Source organism: Nannospalax galili, unplaced genomic scaffold, assembly GCF_000622305.1.
Source record: "Nannospalax galili isolate Female #2095 unplaced genomic scaffold, S.galili_v1.0 scaffold45, whole genome shotgun sequence".
Taxonomy (NCBI): domain Eukaryota; kingdom Metazoa; phylum Chordata; class Mammalia; order Rodentia; family Spalacidae; genus Nannospalax; species Nannospalax galili.
Window position 1 is genome coordinate 5,811,501 of NW_008355775.1, and position 20,761 is coordinate 5,832,261.

Here is a 20,761-nt window from a genome sequence, read left to right on the forward strand (position 1 = left end):
GACTTCAAGGACAACTGCTTGAGCTTTATGTAAGTGCTGAGATTTTTTGATTTTTTAAAAAATTCTATGTGTGTAAAATCATCACACAAAAATTAATAGCACAACCCACTGGAATGTGACAGACATTTTCTCTGCACTGGTCAAGAGGTGCCAGACTGACACATTATGTGTAAGAAATTCAGACAACACATTTTCTTTTATAAGATTCTAACCATTTATTTAACAAAATGGAAATTTCTGATATCTAGACTTCTACATTTAAAATTTCAGAGGAGTGGGGCTTACATTCTACAGTATACATTATTACAAAAGAGTTCATTCGAAATTCAGATCAGCTAAAACATTTTCTCTAATGACTAGGATTCGTCATCCTTTAGTGAAGTGAGGTGACATTTTCTGTGGAAGAAGTCTGTGTCTCTTTGTCAGAGATATATCACTAATACTCCTTTCCCTTCACTCTAACCCTGTCTACTGAAGATTTGTTTGACCAATAAAATGACTGGAAATCCATTTCTCTACTTTTGGTTCCCAGGTCAAATGTAAGTCCTTTAAATTTAGGAAACGACTAACATGTGAACCAAAGGATGTGTTTTCACTCTCTACTCACACACTGCTCTGAAAAGTCAAGGTGTTTTTGGCTTTGTTCACATGCTGATTGTGCTGTGTGTAGCTCTCAATGCATCTGCATGGGACACTATCTAAATAATGTAGAGGACGCGAGAGAAAGAACGACAGCCCTCCACCCCGAATTTGAATTCTTGTGCTTGCAGATTCTGAAAGCCCAGGATCACTTGTGCCTTATAGAATCCGGAGGCTCTATGCCCAGGTGCAAAGTACATTTTCCAGATTTCTCCAGGGCAAAGGCAGGGTGGACGCCCTCAATGAACCTGTGCCTCACGATGAAGAGCAGCTGTCCACTCTCGGCATTTATAAATAGAAGTCTCTGGTTGGTATAGTCCAACAGAATGCCCACTCTGGCTGGACGCTCGGTGGCATGTACCTCGCTCACAATGCCACTGTAGAAAAATGTGTATCTGAAATGAAGCAGAATGGGAAAATTAAATTTCAAAAAGGTGGAAGTATTAAAAATTTTGATAAGGAAAATCACTTGGAAGGAACCAAGGTCTTAATTCTTAACTTCAGTTCAAAACACCGAGTTGCAAAAGTGCTGTCCCGAATTCTCTTGCCAGAGTCCCTCTAGATGCTAAAATGCACAACTTGGCCCAAGAGAGGAGTACTTTTTTTAAAAAAAAATTTATTTATTTTTACACCCACTTCCTAGATAGCACCCTCCCATAGCCTCCCTCCCCCCACTTAGAGCCCTTATACTCTGATATCCCTGCTACTGTCTGCCGTGTTGTCGGCACCCCCAGCCATCTCCACTACTTGTCCATCTTGTGAATCTAGCCAGCCTATCTAGAGGTCTTTGTTTTAGGAATGTCAGCTGTTCCTCATCTAGCAGAAATCAGCTGTCAATATTACTTTAGCAAAAGTGCTGTCCCGAATTCTCTTGCCAGAGTCCCTCTAGATGCTAAAATGCACAACTTGGCCCAAGAGAGGAGTACTTTTTTTAAAAAAAAATTTATTTATTTTTACACCCACTTCCTAGATAGCACCCTCCCATAGCCTCCCTCCCCCCACTTAGAGCCCTTATACTCTGATATCCCTGCTACTGTCTGCCGTGTTGTCGGCACCCCCAGCCATTCCCCACTACTTGTCCTTCTGGTGAATCTAGTCAGCCTAGCTAGAGGTCTTTGTTTTAGGAGGGTCAGCTGTTCCTCATCTAGCAGTAATCAGTTGTCAGTATTCCTTTGGAGTACTGTTAACCATCCTACCCCTTCCACACCAGGGGGGCAGTCCCAGAATAATCAGCACATGCCTCTCCTGTGCTTTTTTTCTCCACATTCTAATTCTTTCCCAGCTGCCCACACACTTTAGCTGCCACATTCATGGTGTGTCATTCTTTTGAATAAAATTCCTTTGAGGCTGCCTTGTATTTTAAACAGTACAGCAGGCTTGCCTTCCATACAATGTATTAATCTTACAGTTTTAAAGATTTATAGGTAACTTACATAAGGGCCTTTATGAAGTTCAAGAGCAATGCCATTGTTTTTGCCAACTTCCTGCTCTGTATAAGCTCTCCTGTCCCAGACTGATTTTTTTTCCTTTTCATCTCCTTAAAATTTTCAGAAGCCTTGCAGCCAGACAAGAGGTGCTTTTAATGTCTTTCTCCAATATAAATCTAATTCAACAGGTGTTGCATGGGCATGTCTATGAATCTTGGGCACTCTGGGGGACATGAGCTACAGAACCGTTTAGAACCCCACACTTTACAGAGCAGGCAGGAAAACGCTGTTACTGACCAAAACAGGATCAGCCTGAGGATCCATGCCAGGCATGGCCTGTTGATGAACTTACTCAACACATTTAATGCACCTGTTTGGCTGTGAAGGGACAGGCTCAAAGCCAGAGAGAGAAATTGCTGACCAGAAAGGCTTATTTGCCCCATGCAAAAAATAGTAATAGAAATTTGGGTTTTGTTTTTTTTTTTTTTTTTTTTTTTTTTTTTTTTCCTGTCAGTCTTAAGAACTGAGCGAGGCCCTGAAAATAGGAGAAAGAAAAAAGTGAACCATGGGACAGAAGTGATGAGGCAGGATCTGTGGTGAGGGCAGATCTGTGTGGCAGGAGCAGAGAATTTGAACCTTGGGGATCTGGGTGGGTGGTCAGGCAGCTGGGGCCAAGGACCTTAAGACTTGTGGTCTATCTTAAGGCCCAGAAGCTCAAGAGCAAGTATTTAGAGGGTGACAAGTTGGCATCTGACTGCAGAGGGAAGTCAATGAGGATGAGAGAAGATGGCAAAGTTCTAGAACCCAGAGGGCAGGTGATGTTAAGGAACAGCAGCGCTGACAGCAGCACCGGTTGGGTGCCTAGAAGGCTTGGGGCAAATGAGCTCACACTCAGTCAGCAAGGGCAGGACTGGGATGGGTGGATAGGGGAGGAAGAGAGCCCAGCACAAAGGGCAACAGGAGTAGAATGAGGCCGCAGAATGGGCATGGATGTGGGAGAGAGCAATTGCCACCTGCCTGGCTGGTTGGAGAGAACACAGGAGGGGCTTTTAGGATATTAGGCCGATGGAAGTCCTAGCAATGTATTCAAGATGGTGGGAGCCTCAGAGCAGGCAAGGTCATACAGATGGTCAGAGTCCAGCTTCTAGATGATTCTTATTTAAATAGAAACCAGCAGCCCCAAATATGGACAACAGCCACTAGCTACAAATACAATAGCCACTAGCTACTTGTGGCCACTTAAAATTTAACAATGTATGAAGCTCAGATTTTCAGCCCTACTAGCCACAGTTCAAATGTTAATAACTGCTTTGACACTATTTTTCTATTATTGCAGAATGTTCTACTGTACATCATGGGTCTAGAGGATTCTGAATGTCCCTGTGAGCTGATACCCTTCCCTTGCTGCTTGGAAAATTCCTATTCCTGAAGGCCATGCACCGGTCAGTCCCACCCATAGAGTCAAGAAGGGAAAGCCACCCCTTAAAGTCTTGACTCTACCAGTTCCACAGGACCTAGAGTAATTCCTTGCTTCTGCTGTTTTCTTCTTGGCACACCAATTCCTCCATGGGACTCTTAAACGAGATCAGTGATCATCACAGGCCTTGAGCCCCCTCAGGCCAAGTGCTAAAGCCTTGGTCACCAGCTGTGCTATTGGGAGATAGATGATGGAGCCTTTAGGGAGTGCAGCTTAATGGGAGGAAGCAGGTCCCTGAGCTAGGCCTTTGAAGGAGGTAGTATAGCCATGACTCCTTCCTCTTTCTCTTTGCTTTCCAGCTTTGATGAAGTGAACAGCCTTGCTCAGCCATGTTCCCACCACCATAATCTACCATGTTGTCACAGGCCCAGAGCCACCAGGCCAAGTGACTAGAGACTGAAACCCCTGAAACCAGGAGCAGAAAGGAAACATTCCTCTGCTGAAGTTGATTTTCTCCAGTCTTTTGTCACAGTGATGGAAACTGAATACATCCCACTCACCTGAACTTTAAGCCTGTTTGCTGGGGGTCTGATCCTCTACCCAGATTTTGCTTGTCCCTTTTGGGGATTGCTGGTCTTGATTCAAACATGAGTCCTCCAGAAGCCTGACTTTGAACATCTGTGTGACCCTGGAATTGCCTGCCTTGCCTGCCTCGAATACACTGCTGACCCAGACTCAGCCAGACCTCTTTTGAAAATATAGGAAATGTCCCTCTGGGCTCCTCTTGCCCCAGCCTGGTCACTTCCTTCATGTTTCCCTTCTTCACTGTGTCCTGCAAGTGACCCCACCTGAGTTCTGATACCACTGGAGGTACATATGGATTGTTCTGAGCAGATAGAAAAGGATATGATGAAAATGACGCTTACAAACATTCTCTAGCTGTGACAGGCAGAGCAGCTTAGAGGGGTAGAGACTGGTGGCAGGGGCACAGGCAGGGTGACTAGGATGAGACTGGTAAAGGAGGTGAAGAGGCCTTGAACTAGCATGGCAAAGTTTGGAATGACCAGGAAGACAACCACTGGAGTCTCCTAAGACCACCTTCAATGTTCCCCTTTCAATGTGACACCTCAAAGCTTAGGCTCAGTAAAGAGTAATATAGCTTGGATTAAATCACTAAACTAGAAAAAGTGAGAGGCCTAGGAGGGTCTGCTGAGCCACTCTCCCAGAATCCTATAGGTGCCTTATATGAAGTCATCAGAGCATGAAATAAGGGTACTTGAGACTGCCTCTGCACTTGACCACAGAGATGGTCACACTTTTCCTCTCAGAACTTCACATTGCACCTGAAGGAACAAATGGAACTTGTCACAAAATACATGATTCTGCTTTCTATAAAATAAGCTCTAGAGATTTGTGATTGGAGGGTAGTCTTTGATTTGGGTTCTTAAGTGTTTGCATGTGTAAGAATTATTATTAATATTATTATTATTAGTGTGCTCATGTGTGCATATACATATGTACATGCCATTGCATATGTGGAAGTCAGATGACAACTTTCAGGAGTCAGTTCTCTCTCTCCACTGTGGAGTGTAGGGATCAAAATCAAGTTGTAAGGCTTGCATAGCAGGTGTTTTTATCCCCTGAGCCATCTCACTGACCCATAAAGATTTTTTAAAATGAAATTAACACCTAGCTTGGACTCCCAAAATTGACTAGCTGTGAATTCTAGGTTTGAGTGGTTTTCAACTCTGGGCAGGGGCTGAGTCTTTAAGTATTGCACAGCACTGAATCTCAGCTAATCATAATTGCTATGACTTGATGAAATGTGACTTTAAATAGCACTTGGAGATGGCATCCTTCTGAACCATCTCAGAGAATCAAACTGTCAAGTAGAATACAAGGAGAAATGTTCAGCCAAAGATATGTAAAACCCCAATCTGTGGGCCTTTCCTAGAACTTGGAAGCACAAACAAGCACGGAGGGCAGACTTCCTTTTTAAATCCTTGCATTTGAATAATGCCTTCCATTAGGGCAACAAGTTACAATGCCAAAATTTTTCCCCTGCCCCGATTTCACAGAATCCTCACTATCCCAAAAGGTAGCAGTCTCTACCCTACCTGGCATTGGCCTAGCTCTAAGAGTCGGCAAATTAAAGCCTGCTAAGACAGATGAAGTGTGTAAGGTTTGCTCAAAGGGTTAACCCACTTGGGGTGAGTAACCGCTAGGCAGAATCAGGGGTAAAGTCAGGACTAAAATCAGCTTTCTTGTTCCCAGTGCAGTGCTTTCTCCATTAGACTACCCTGTAAGCTTGCCCGAACTCTCTGAGATGAGCGCAGGTTAATTTTGGATATCAACTCACCATACAATATGAATAACATAGACTAGGGGTTGGCAAATTTCTCCATAAAGGGACAACTGAAAATATCTTAGTATATGACAGCTACTTGCTCTCTGTCAGACCTGCCATTTTAGTACAGAAGTCACCATAGACAATACAAAAACAAATGAATGTGACTATGTTCTAATAAGAGTTTATTTTCAAAAGAAGCATGGGGCAGTTTGGCCTATGTGCTAAAGTTTGTCAACCTCTGATATAGACCAATGCCTTGGAAAGAGCTGGGGGCCCACCTCTTCCTCACTGTGCTGAGTCCTTCTCTGTGAGCTTTCTTTGAGCATCACTGTGTTGCTTCTCTCTACCCTAGGATGAGTTTAGAAGAGAAATCTGCCCACCAGCCCCTTCCTTTACCCTATCTCTTTGTCATGGCTAGTGGAGGGGACATCTTTCTCTGCCTCTCCAGCAACCAACTATGCCCTGCAAAGCATGGAAACTGGCCCTACCAAGACTCTGGGTGAGTAGGTCTGTGTGACAACAGGGCTCAATATAAGAAATCCTTTTGTTCCCAGGGATTAGCCATATTCTCTAAAGCTAGCTTCCTTGGTAATCAGTGTAACATTTTAGTTGCTGTAACCTTGACTATTGCTGTCTTACTTGGTTTGGCACTTGAGCAAGGTCTTGGAATGCTTTATTAGTTGCCTCAGAGACCAGCTGCCTAGACATCTGTAAATGACCTTTGGATTAAGTTAGTAGAGGCAGGGCTCCAGTTTACCTCTGTGGCTCAGAACAGTGCATGTACCATGATGTCTCCCCTTGTCCCAGGGTACCAGCCCTCATAGCCGAGCTGGAGCAGATGCCAAGTCGATAGGCTGGGCAGTCCGTGACTGTGGTTTCCCAGTAATGTTGGCCGCAGGCAGGCAACTCCTCACCCAGGACCGAGGGGATCCTGCAAGCAAATTTGATGAGATTAAACTTAATACAGAAGTCACCATCCTTTCTCTCATGAACATCAACATTCACAACCTCACACATCCTTCAGGCAGGATTCTGTCTTCAGAAATTGCTGGCAACTGACGAAAGACACCATCTGTTCACTGTGCCGCTGACCCTGGCCAGATTTCGCCAGGATTCCTGAACCTCCATCATGCATTTAACATAGGTCTACCATCTGATACAGCATACACAAATGGTGCATCGTGTCTTTTGAAGGAGCTGGGAACCAGGAAATAACTGGAATAATGGGAAGAAGGAAAAGAAATAGTATAACCTCTGCTTTTATGGGATGGAGGGAAGATTGCAGAGTCAGGTGGAGAACAGGGCTTACAAAGGATTTTTTTCTTCCAAAATTTACAAAAAAAAATCTCTAAAAAAATTTTTGCTTTGTGTGTTTTTTAAAAAATACTTCATTTTGCCGGGTGTGGTGGCACACACTTTTAATCCCAGCACTTGGGAGGCAGAGGCAGGCAGATCTCTGTGAGTTCGAGGTCAGCCTGGTCTACATAGTAAGTTCCAGGTCAGCTGGGGCTACAGGGAGACCCTTTCTCAAAAAGACCAAAAACATTTTTTTACATTTTTTATTTTTATTTTATGTGCATCAGTGCCTACATGTGTCGTGCAATGCCCACAGGGGCCAGAAGAGGGTGTAAGATATCCTGGAACTAGAGTTACAGACAGTTGTTAGCTGCCATGTGAGTGTTGGGAATCAAACCTGGGTCCTCTGCAAGAGCAGCCCTGTTTTGTGGTTTTGAGGTACAGATTCACTGTATAGATCAAGTTGACCTCAAGCCTTATGATCCACCTGCCTCAGCCTCCTGAATGCTGAGATTACAGGTCTGCACCACTATGCCCAGCCTCTTAAACCTTCTTTTATTGAATTCCAGTGTCTGATGACCTTCCTAGGAACCCAGTGAGATGCAGCTCTTAAAAGTCAAGACAGCCAGCAAGGCCAAACCAGAGTAAAGAACTGATTGGGTGTGGTCAGGGGCTTGGGAGAGGTGTCATGGTCTTCCTGATCGTACATGCCCCTGTGAAGTGAGTTCAAGGCCTCTTTTGGCCTCACCTTAGCTTTTTCAACCAGAGGCATAGTGAAATGAACCCAAGCATTTCAACTGTGGATAGGTGACCTTTTTTGCATGTAATTGCTCGATTTTGCTGGAAAATGGCTGAGCCGGCAAGAAGACATTTTTAACTTCAGCAGCGTTAATATTCAGTCAGCACTCTCTCCCTCTCCCCTTTAACAAATGAGAAAGTGATTAATGCAAGGAAATGTATTTCACTTGCTCATGTCTTTACCCAATAACCTCATTTCAGAGAGGTGCCGACTGACAAGCCCTTAGTCCCTGGAGCAAAGTCAGGTTGCCTGATATTTATGAGCTAATTTTCAGGTTAATAATAAACAAAATTCTATAAAATACGTTCCAGTTTTCGTAAGTTGTCACCTATGAACTCTTGCCAAGCGCTAATCTATTTCTTTTCTTTTTTTATTCCTTTTTTTTTTGAGAAATCCAAGAAAAAGGATTCTTTTTTTAAAGGCTTAATTTTTTAAAAGATTTATCTTATTTTTAATTGTGCATATATGTGGGGGGGGTTTGTGTGTGAACGCAGGCACCCACGGAGGCCAGAAGAGTGTTCCAATACCCTGGAACTGGAATTCCAGGCAGTTATGAACTGCCCAGCGTGAGTGCTGAGAATCGAACTCAAGTCCTCTGTGAGAGTAGCAAGTGCTCTTAACCACCAAGATATCTCTCCAGTCCTACTCCCCAAATCTCTTTCTTAAGTTATTTAAAATTTTTATTTTCTAAATCTATGTATAGGTATTTTTAGCACCTACGATGTTCTAGTCCCCATGCTAGATTCTGGAAATTCAAGGATGCATAAACAGGGCCTCTGTTCAGCAGTTATTCAAGACTGAATAGCTAGCAAATGACCTTAAAGATTCATATGAGGGGTACTGGGGCCCAGAGAAGGCTTGGACATTTCCAGAAACAAGAAAGACCTAAACTAGGCTGTGGACAGGCAACGATCAGCAAGATGAAACCACAGCACTCACAAGTCACCAGGGATGGCTGAGCACTTGCCATTGTAGTTGCAGCCTATACCTGGGACATTAGTGTCCTCTACAGCATTTGTTTCAAAACCTTTGCCCATACTCTCTCCCAGTTAGCCATTTCAACCCTCACAATAACCATGAGAGTACAAGCAAATTGCCAGGCAGTCTTCCCACCTGACTCCCAGATTTTGGGTCTTCTTTTCCTTGATGCTACTATCTTTTGTGGGAGCTACTGGAGAGCAAGAGTCTGCAATCAGAACTAAGAACTCATTAAACTGTCCTCGTCTATTCCTAGTCAAGTGGTTCATACCTGGTTTCCACTAAATATAATGGTATTGTTACTGGATTATGTTCTTCACTGAATCAGAGATAATATCTTAAAGCAGCCATTGTTTTAACTCAAAGCATCTGTGCTTGTGGTCCCAAATACAAATATTGACACTTGTTCTGAATTATGAACTATACCTGCCACTTCTCACAAAGAACAACGACTGCTATGCACACATTTGTATTCATGGCACATGTGAGCATGTTCATCAAACCAAGAATGCATCAGACAAGGCTGCATTGAAGTGACTGGTACTCAGCTGCTGAGCATCTGCCCAGCTGCTCTTTCTTCTACTTACTCTCTCAACCGCCTCCTCTCAGTGAAGCTGATCACAGTCCCATTGGAGGAAATCTGGAGAGCCGGATGAGCTGTTTCTCTCAATAAGAGAAAACGAGTTCCTATGACAGTTAAGAAAAATAAGATGACAACACTACCACAATGCCAAATGCTAGGGGAAATTCCACATTTCAGACCCTAATATCAAAATCCCTACTCAGAGTTTTCAGCTGAAAACTTCATGCATGAGAAAGTGTTAGTAGATACTTGGGGGTGGTCATTCCTACCTGGTGCTGCAGGTGAATCCTATGCTCAAGTTCACTTTGCTAGGCAAAGTGTGCTCCTTGGACCTACAGCATCCACCTCACCCAGAAATACAGGCAGACATGCAGAATTGCAGGCTCTACCCTAGACCTACTGAATCCGAATATATAATTTAGCAAGATACTCAAAGGTCTGACAGCACATTTAAACTGGGGGTGCATAATTAATTAATTGATTAATTAGCAGAAATTAAAGTAAGTAGAACAAAACTGGAAACTTGTCACAGAGCTCAAATGGTAACAGGATAGGAACAGCCTCGTGACACACACTCCATACCTACAAATTATAGTGCATTGTGAATAAAACACACATCATCTGGAAAGATTTCTAAAACCACAAATGTTCCAGCCTATGTTCAAATCAAATGAGTCCATTTTCCTGGGCTGAGGCTAGAGGATAGCTATTTTTAGGCACCCTGACTGACAGCTAAGCTTGAGAACCTATGGAGAAGGAAAATAAAAGAAACATCTTGACGTTGGCTCAATCTTGGGCCCTCATGACACAACCCTCTCACTGACAGCACGTTGGCACTTTCTGAAGCTGTTCAGGGTGTCTTCTCTGGGTGGCAGAGGGGAGGAATGCAAATGCTTGGGCATTTCTAGCTCTGCATAAGGAGGAAGTACCTCTGGTGGAGATGAGGGCAGCTTCGCTCTGTTCACTTGTCCCGAATGCATTGATGGCTCTCACGTAGAAAAAGTAATTGTCATGGGGTTGGAGGTTAACTTTCAGCTGAAGTCCTTTAATTCCAGAGAAAGATCTGAATACAAAAGGAAAATCGTTTTAAATACAATGTCATGAACCAAGAGACTAATATTCCACTTCTGTGGAGAATGAACATCTCTCATTAACAACAACTTATTTTCTTCCCTCTAGGACCAATGAACTTAGCAAGACAAATTCTGAAAAATGACCATTGTCCACCAAGATTATTTCACTGAGTCAATTTTAATTTTGTCAGCTTTTGTCCAGTATATGTCTTCCAGAATATTCTTTAAGAACAAACCAGACACCATTTTGAAACAAACCAGAAAGATAACCACTAGTAATCTTGTAGTTCATGAACCCCAAGAATATGTTATTTTTCTTCATGAATTTTGGATAAGGCTACATTTTTGGGTTAAGATGTTAAATCTATTTACAATACAAAACCCCAATTTTCTCAGCAACAGACCAAAACTGTGGAAACCTTAGGATGAGTGATGATTTTATACCTGGCCACTGTGCCAAGCCAGCAAGGTTAATAAAAACCAAAGTTCTTTAAAGAAGACAGTATCTTTTCAAGCAAACTTAATGCTGACAAGAAAAGAGAGTTCTAATTGCCACCTCCAAAAGTCCACAAAGCTGCTGTTTCTAGCTCATCCATTTAAATTAGAAGTAGTGCACATCTAGTTGGCAGTGGCTTGAAGGTTACTGTAATAATCCAAACATTTAAACATAGGACACCTGCTGGATTTGAAGATGGCACTCTCTGGAGTTGCCAACAAGCTGGACTAGCCTTGGGCTTTGCTACTCCACTTGATAACTCGGATTGGAACATGTAGACACAGGCCTCTTCCTTCAGCCTTCATTTGGAACAGCCTGGAGAGAGTTATAAGCTGGACTTCTGACTAATGATTATTACCAGCTGGGCCACTGGAGAGGCAGCGTTTTGATGCTGGAGGATGTGCTCTGGAGACTGGTCATGAAAAGAAAAGCACATTTGTTCACACTCAGGCCCTTGGGTTTTCATTCATTTGTTCCTATGTTTGTTGTTATTAATGAATATGCCTCAAAAGCACTCAAATGAGAATATTTTCTTTTTATCAAGCATATTTCTATACCTGCCTTTGAAAATAACATGGAGAATCAGAAAAAAGAAAATGTATCATGGACTCAGAAAATGAACTTCTTTTTTTCAAGTGTTGGGGACTGAATCTAGGGACTTGTGCACGCTGTCTACCACTAAGCTGCATTCCTAGCCCTTGGTGTTTTGGAGACAAAGTGTCACTATACAGCTCAGGCTGGTCTGGAACTCACAATCCTCCTGTTGCTGCCTCCTGAGCACTAAGATTAAGGGAGTGCATCTGGTGCCTAGAATTTCTTTAAAAAGAATGTGTGTATGGAACAGCAATTCTGTCCCCACCCCATATCTGAAAGCACAAAATTCACAGCGTGGTCCCGGAGGGTGGGGGTTGGGGGAACAGCGCAGGGTAGTTCTGGGCTTCTGTTGTGTAGTGCCTCGGAAAGGTCAACACAAACTCCTCAAGTGCTACTGGTTGTTATTTCAGGACCTGCCATCTGATCAGGCCTCCAGGGAGCAGTCGATTTAGCTACACTGAGCATTGGAGGGGCCAAATCGAACCACATGACCATTGGCAACCAGCTGAGCTACAGTTAATTAATGAAAACACATGTCCTATTGCTGGGACTGTAATTCCCAATTAACATCTAGGATATTATTCCAGGGCAGATGTATTGCTTATCTCATTTAAGTTGACAACCAAAGAAATGTTTTAAATAAACATTCATTATAATTAGTAATAAAGTTATTGTCTTAATAGGCACACTCAGCATGAACTGCATTTCATACTTCATTCTCTCATTAAATAAATATGCATTGATCACTTACCATGTTTGCAGACCCTGTAACCCTGAAGTCTAAGCGGGAAGTGGCAAGGGTAGAGAAGGACGTTTTAGCTCTAGAGACTAGACATAATACACCAGCCTCATTTTGTAATGATGTAGTTGTTATTTAGCAAGAATCTTGGTTTTTAACAAGCACCATTACATGGATTCAGATGCGTGTGTATGTGTGTGTGTGTGTGTGTGTGGTGTGTGACAGCAATAATCAAAGAGGACAAGAAATTCGGAGGGAGTTGTTAAGGGAACTTGAGGAACTGGAGAGGGAAGAGGGAGGGGGAAGAGATGATGTAAATATAGTACTTATGTATGAAATTCTCAAAAATTAAAAGGGCTGGAGAGATGGCTCAGTGGTTAAGAATGCTGACTGCTCTTGCAGAAGACCAGGGTTTAAATCCCAGCACCCTCATGGCAGCTAACAACTGTCCATAACTCTACTTCTGATGCCCCCTTCTGTCCTCCACAGGCAGTATGTAACATGGGTGCATTTATACACATGCAGGCATAACACTCACATACATAAAATAAAAATAAGTCAAAAAAGTTTTTAAATAAGTTTTTTTAAAAAAGAAGAAGGGGGAGGAGGAGGAGGAGGAGAAGAAGTAGGTTTTTAGGAGTTTGCGTTTAAATTTTCTGAAATCTGTCAAGGAGAAAATGCCACATACATTATTAACTTTATGTCATGTCTCATTACTCAGGTAAAGAATAAATGATCACATGGCCCTGAAATCAAAATACAGCATCATAGCCTGCTTTTAGCGCATGAAATGGGTCATACAGTTTCAACAGGTATGCACAATACCCTTGCCAGTCTGTAAAATAAAAACATCAAACATGAAAACAAAAGAAAGAATATGAAATATGGTGACATTCTGTTGTTCACAAGTCACCATCTTCTGCTTAAACAACAAGACGAAGGTCAGATACAGATGGTACATTGCCCTGTCTGCTTAGCCTGTCTGCCTCCACCTAAGGCTTCATATCAGCTCTGCCTGTTTTTTAGCCAAATGAAAACTTGGAAACTTCAAAGGATCAGTCTGAAAAAGTGCTCTATTCCATAGCTTATGACTTTATTATCTCAAAAATAAAAACTTGGCACAATGGCAACTAAATGTACATGACCAATAATGAGCCTGGCCTAGATTATGGTAATAATCTAAAATCTCAATAAGATTTAGGTTCATGGAATATGCAAACTGAGGTAAGTAACCAGATAGCAAAGAGAACCACAGTAAATTGTTGCTGTTTAGTTAAAAAGGGATGTTAGCTGGGGGTAGTGGTACACATCCATAACTCCAACACTTAGGCGGTTAAGATGGAGGATCATGAATTTGAGACCCAGCCTGGACTGCACAGTGAGACACTGTGCGTGAAGGGGGGTTAAGACCATTCAAAAATGTGATTGTGATTAGAAGTCTAGAGCCAATAAGAAAATTCAAAAGACAGTAAGAAATGACTCACATGGTCTCACTTTGGGTCATAAATGAAATTCTCCCTGTAAGTGCCATAGACAGTGGGAAGGGATAGCTTTGTGTGCGGCTACTTCCGTGATGTGAGAATCTTGACACATTGACTGAAATCTTGGCATATAAGTGAGTTGGTGGATTGCTGGTGGCATGGAGCTGGAGTTTATAAAACTGTATCCAGCAGCTGGACACAGACTCTCACCTCTCATCTCTCTGTCAGCAGGACAGAAGATATTTGTTAAGTTTCTAATTCCTAAAGCAGAGGTATGGCTTAGAGGAGACTTGCCATCTCCTCAGAGGGCCACAAGGCTGCTGTGTGAATGAGGAACTGGTCTCTGTCATATCAGAGAGCAAACAAGTGGAAGCCAGCAGAAACCAATGGCTGTTCAAAGTAACAAAGGCCTTTCTGGCTTGAACCCTATTATCATTCTTTGGTCCTTCCAAGGAAAGACTAACATTTTGACACAATTAACCATGATTGATAATGAAGCAAGGATCATTTTAAGTAGGAGCTTCAAGAATCTTAAGGAAGTCGGAAATCCTTAGGGAAGCATGCTTATGGAGGAAATTGCTAAACACAGTCCCATTAAGATAGAAAAAGACATGAGGTTAAAAAAGAAATTGGGAGGTAGGAGGCAAAACCATTGCCATTTGCAGATGGTATGACTGTTTATCTAGAAAATCAGCTGAAAACTCTTACATAAGATTCAGTAGGATGGCTAGATATGAAACCAATGTAAGAAATCAAGATCTGGGGATATAGCTCTATAGCACACCTCTTGCCTGGCATGACTGAATCCTAGGCTCCAACCCTACCACCTAGCACCACCACCACTGAAACAAACAAAAATCTTCATATACAATTAAGATAAAAGGCAAAACAAAAGATCTTATGAAGAACAGTAATAAAATATATATGCTTTATGTGAGGAACATTTTTAGATTCAACTGAGGAAAAAAAAGACATTATCAGTTCTTGTAGAGGAAAATGCAACATTACAAAAACTTCAGTTCTCCCTAAGGTAACCTATCAATTTAGCATGCTCTCTAAAAATAACACATTGTCTGGAGTCAGCTAACAGAGGAAGCTATACATGCTAACTCTAAAAATAATAAAATATAATCTGGCACGCAGAAAAAAAAATCATGAATGGGCCACCCAACCTCAAGGATCCTAAATAGTAAACCTCTACTAATAAAAACAGTTTGGCACTTTATACTTACCCAGCATAAACACACTGATGGGTAATGGAGCAGATTATAAAGTCAGGAATAGAGCCAGACTCATTGATTCTTGATTATAGAAATGTAAGCACTTCTGATCACAAGAAGAAAAGGCAAGTTTCCATTTTAAGACAACCATATTACCATATCAGAGAGACAGAGAGATAGAGGTACCTGGCAAGTAATGCACTTGAGAGGTGGGGGATAAACTGGGTGTGGTGGTGCACATCTGTAATCCCAGCACTTGAGAGATAGAAACAGGAGGTGTGCAGTAAGTTCAAGGTCAACCTGGTCTACATAGTAAGTTCCAGGTCAGCCAGGAGACCCTGTCTCAAAATAGTACAGAAAGGGAGGAAGTTGGATTCTCTGCCTCATACCTCCAACCACAGCAAATGATAAAATGTACAATTTTTAAAAACAAAAATTAAGAAAATAAGGCATGTATACAATTATACACACAATATATACACATCTATACATAGAGAGAAGGCATCATAAAATATTACACAAAAAACTAAAAGCTACTTTCAAATGGAATTAACAAATTCAACTAAATTAACATTTAAAAATATGCATGGAAAAATGTTTTAAAAGATTTGCAACTCATACATGAAAGCTAACTTCCTTTAAAAAAAAAAAAGAAGAAACGTTACAAATCATTAAGACAAAATGATATGATTTAACAGGAAAGAAATGGTAAAAGAAACGAACAGCTCATAGAAAAGGAAGCACACAGCTCTGAACCCTATTAAAAGCCATTCAGCCAACAACAGAAATGAATGTCTAAACTATATGATTGTGTTTCCTAACTGTATAGCTGTCAAAGATCAAAACTTTCATTTCACAAAAAGCCAGGGTAGAACTGGATAAATGGGTAAGAAGCCCCAACCTTAGCCAAGGAACTACTGACAGCTGATCACTTCACCTGTTGGGTGAAGACTTGGTCTTCTTTAAGGGAGTGATGCTAGATGCTGACCAGGCTCCAGTGTATGAACTTAGTAGACGTCTGAGGGACCTCTAGGGACACAAACTTGAGTCAGTATAGACCTTAACATATATGGTAGAATACATGAAACCCAGTGTGAAGGATAGGAGTGTGAATAGGGGGGTCTAAACATGATTAAGATGTATTGTATGAAATGAACGAAAGTTCAATTAAAATATATACCATAAAAAAGTTTCATCATACCATGTTCAGGCAATGTTATGAAGAACCAAGTATTCCTATATACAACTACCCAGAATATAAACCACTCAACCTCTGTGAAGACTAGTCATATCTATAAAAACTCAAAAGTACACATTTTTTAACCAGTTCTTCTAAAATCATGCTACAAATATACTGTAGATAGGTGAAATTCTAATCATTGTATATTGGTGAAAGCAAGGGACTAGAACAACTTAAATACCTCTTAATTGGTCAAATAAGTAACTTCCTTAAAACAGAACACAGTGAAATTGTTTTTAAAAATCAAAGCAGTCCCATGCAGGCATATCATCAAGGTGTATTTATAAGCAAGAAAAGCAAACCAGTAGAAATACACATAGTATTGCCAGCATTTGTTAGGAAACTATAGATCCTTTTATCTGAAAGGTTAAATATAGATTAAGTAACAGTCATTACCTCTGGGGATGGGAGTGGAGAGGTAAAGAATAGGCACAAAGAAATTGCTATCTGCATTCCCTTTAGTGCCTTTGGAATTTGTACCATAAGTACATATTATATGCCCAAAATTAATTAAGATATTTACTTTGAAGAACAATATTACCAGACCATCAAGGAGTTGATTGAATGTGTTTATAGAATCCCAACGTATATACTTGTTTGAGCATTGTAAAGCAGCTTCTCCAGAAACTTGATAATCAATTTCTTGACCATGAGAGGATGGGGAGGGGCTGCCATTGTGGAGAAGAGCTATTTTGGGCACTGTCTTGTCTAACATCTGGGTGGAGGCCTGCTTTCCCTCTGTGGGAGGGGGTGGCCTGTGCACAAACAATATGGAGGAATCCAGTGCGACCACTCCTGGAAGCAGCCTGTGGATGGTACTATCACTGCAATACAGAACAGATGGCTAAGTATGAATTGTTGTTTAAAAACACAGTTGGCTCTTACTGGCATTCATGTTGGCAGCACCAACATCCAGCCACTCAGTCAACACCACTTACTGTGAACTGTAAGCAGAGCGCATGCTGGGCCTGTGGGGGCAGTGGATAAAGCAGTGTTTCTCAACCTGCCTGGGCACCCAAACTGGCAAGGTTTTAAAATTCATTTTTAATTAATTCACTATGTTTTGGATAAGATCACACTCTGCAGTCCAAGCTGACCTTGAATTCACTATATAACCTCTGTTGGCCTCTAACTTGTGGGCCTCTTGTCTCAGCTTCCTGGGTGCTAGGATTTCAGGCCATGGGCCACAACACCCAGCTTCTGAACTGGGGTCTCAAGAGATAACCGTGCATTTGAATGTTTGCAAGCATCCCAGGTGACTTTTATAATCAGTGAGGCTTGGGAAGCAAGAATCCTAACAATGTGGGGTATGGAGAGCCAAAGAAGAAAACAGCAAACTATATGAAGATGAGTAATAGTATATATAAAAACAACAACAATTTGGGAATAGTGGCTCATGACTGTAATCTCAGCACCTGGGAAGCTGAGGCAGAAGGATTGCTTTAAGTTCCAGACCAGCCTGGGCTATGGAGTAAGACCCTCAAAATAACAATAATGACAAAACCAAAACAAACACAAGACAAACTAGTCAATGGTTATTTGAAGCCATTTATAAATCCTTACCTAATCATAAATATAGAAATGTTTGTTTAAGATGAAAATTTTTTATTAAATTAGGATTAAAGAAGAAAATTCTTCATATAACAATTTTCCCTGAAAAAAAAAAAAACCCTATTCTTCATATAACAATTTTCCCTGAAAAAAAAAACCCTGGTAAATAAAATTTTTTGAATAGAACAATTTTTCTTTTGATAAATACAGATACTATGAAAGTCAGAGTTAACTAAACCTTATCATTACTTTCTAAAAGTGTAGGCAGCACAGGGGCCAAATGCTGACAACAGGGCTTGGGCTTTCCTATGGTTCAAAGCTGTCATAAAATCAATGTGAGCCAAAGGGTCCAGAAAAAAGAGCCCAGATTTTTGTGTTCTCTATAGTTACCCTCTGTCTTAGTTTGCTTTCTGTTGATGTGATAAAACGCTAACCAAAAACAGCTTGGAAAGGAAAGGGTTTGTTTGGCTTATCCTTTTATGTCCTAGTCCATCACTGAGGGGAGTCAGGCAGGACCTCAACCAGGAACCTGGAGGCAAGAACTGAAGCAGAGACCATGGAGGAATGCTGCTCACTGCCTTGCTTCCTCTAGCTTGCTCAGCTACTTTTTTTTTTTATAAAGCCCAGGCCTACCTACCTAAGGATGGCACTGCCCACAGTGGCTGGGCCCTTCTACATCAATTAGCAGTCAAGAAAATGCCCCACAGCCATACCAGGCCAGTCTGATGGAGGAAATTCCTCAGTTGAGGTTCTTTCTTCCCAGGTGACTCTATCTTATGTCAAGTTGACAGAAACTAACCAGCATACCCTCTAAAGCCTGAATGGTACCGTTTATACTTCAGACAGGGCATCCCAGGGGCCTTGCAACATCCCACTCCTCTGGGTTCTCTGAGCTCTACTACTCCCTGGCCATACATGTGGACAGTTACTTAAGGCCCCCTCAGGCCTCCCTGCATAGAACAGTGATTTAACATTGTGCTTCAGATCCTGTTTGAAAATGACTACACAGGGAATGTTTCTGCATCTTTTGTAAAACTGCTCTTAAATACAATCACTATTATCTTAAGGGCCCTTATATAAAGATCTACATAAAAAATTCATCTCAGAGTTTAATGTCATGAAATATAATTGTCTCTCGGTGAAATGTGCTTCCTTTCTAAAGAGGGATGAGTTATGTAATCTCTTTCGTCCTCTCTCCTGCTCTCTCCCCCTCTCTCTAGTTTTCACTTGAGCTGCCAGGATGTTCAGATTTGAATTTCATGTTCCACTGAGGTTCTGTTCTTAGTCGGAGCTTTCTGTCAGTCTCCTCACCCCCTACATTATCCGGGTTCTTATTCTCACAGGACTGTTTTAGTGGTTCCATTGTGTCTGGGTCCTTTACTGTGAATACTTTTTGGAAATTGACAGCAAAAGCAGAGAACAGGTTGAATTCCCATTGGCTGAGGTTTTACTGTACAACCAGATGGTATATGGGGTTTCAAATGCCCAGTCAAATTAGTTTTAGGTAGAAAGACTTCATTTAGAAAATACTGAATGCCAGGAATGCTAGGAGAATCATCTTCCCATCACTCCCTCTCCCAAAGTCTCCTGCAGAGGGACATTGCAACTTGGATCAGGAAAATCAGACTGTATGGCCCATTACCTCTTACTTATTCAACAAATTTGGCCTCAGTCATGTCAATGGTCCTCCTGTCACCCTGTGAAGCAAACCTGGAGCTGGATTATCTGTCTCTTTTACCCATAGGTTGCAAAGAAGGTAAAAATAGTTGCTGTTGACTGCTGATCAGTCATTATCTATCCTCCTGGAGATAAGAAAGTTTCTAAAAAGAAAGAAATGATGAGATTCCTCCCGATATGTCATTATATGGACAGAGCAGCAGGTATCCCAGGCTGGAACATATCTATCTACGACAAGCAAGTCTGTTCCTGCTCTAAGGAAGATAGTGAGTTCACAGGCCCAGCACTCAAGCAGACCTTCTCTGAGGATATTCACCCTGGAAGGCATGGCCTGGAGAGGGTCTCCTTGCACCACAGCCTTTATAAGCCAATGGACAGGAAGCTCACTCCTGACTACTTTGTGTAGTATTGAGTCTCACAGATTTGTCATTCAGTGCACAGCTTCTCTGCCCAGCCCACACAGCTAATCCCTGTACTATATTTCTCTCAGTTTTCCCTCTCCCACCCACACTTCTGCTGACTTCTCTCTGCACAGGAGAGACAGAACAGCTGAGGAAACAGCAGAACGGTGGAAAAACTTTGAAAGTGTTTTGAGCCCACCCAACCTGAGGAGAGCATTCAAAGAAAAACAGGAAGAGGGTGAATAGGAGCTCCCTCAAACACCTCACACACAAGCCAAGGACTGTCACTCCCACCCACCCCCAGTCCCAGCAGGGGCCGACTGCTGGGACCAAGCTTTGGTGCCCACATGCAAAAATATGCAAATTTTGGAAAGAATTATGGAAGAGACTCAGTTGCCCAGCTATTTCAGACACTGTTATGGAACTTAGGGACACAGTAGGCTCATTCCTTTCAGACACCCACTGGAGAGTTCAAGCAGCACCTCTGGTCTAAAATTGGATCTAGAGGCCATCACACAGGGAGAATGAAGGAAGGCCCTAAATGGATGTGATTTCATTCTGTCACTTGAAATTAGAGTGCTCTGTCTAGAAGATAAACAATGCCCTCCCTCCATGAGAGAGAGAGAGGGAGGGAGGGATTATTCTTCTCTCCCTTTCTTCAACTCCTTTTCCTACAGCACTTCAGAGCTCTTAAGGCTCCTCCCCCACCCCGCCCCAGAATTAAAAGTGGGGGAAAGATGGAACTTAATTTAATTCTCGTTCCCTTTCTCTTTTGCTAGAGATTTCCAGCAGTTAGATGA

The 20,761-nt window shown here is 41.9% G+C and overlaps 1 protein-coding gene across 1 annotated transcript in view; it reads right to left on the reverse strand.

The window, feature by feature from the left end:
- Positions 1–209: 209 nt before the first annotated feature.
- Positions 210–20,761, reverse strand: part of Cmya5 (cardiomyopathy associated 5) — a 114,042-nt gene continuing 93,490 nt past the window's right edge. The window contains exons 10-13 of the mRNA XM_008853327.1: positions 10,419–10,552; positions 9,494–9,593; positions 6,591–6,764; positions 210–1,034 (exon numbers count right to left, since the gene is read on the reverse strand). Of these exons, the coding sequence (XP_008851549.1) occupies positions 788–1,034; positions 6,591–6,764; positions 9,494–9,593; positions 10,419–10,552 (655 nt within the window). The 3' untranslated portion in view covers positions 210–787. The remainder of the gene's footprint in view (positions 1,035–6,590; positions 6,765–9,493; positions 9,594–10,418; positions 10,553–20,761) is intronic.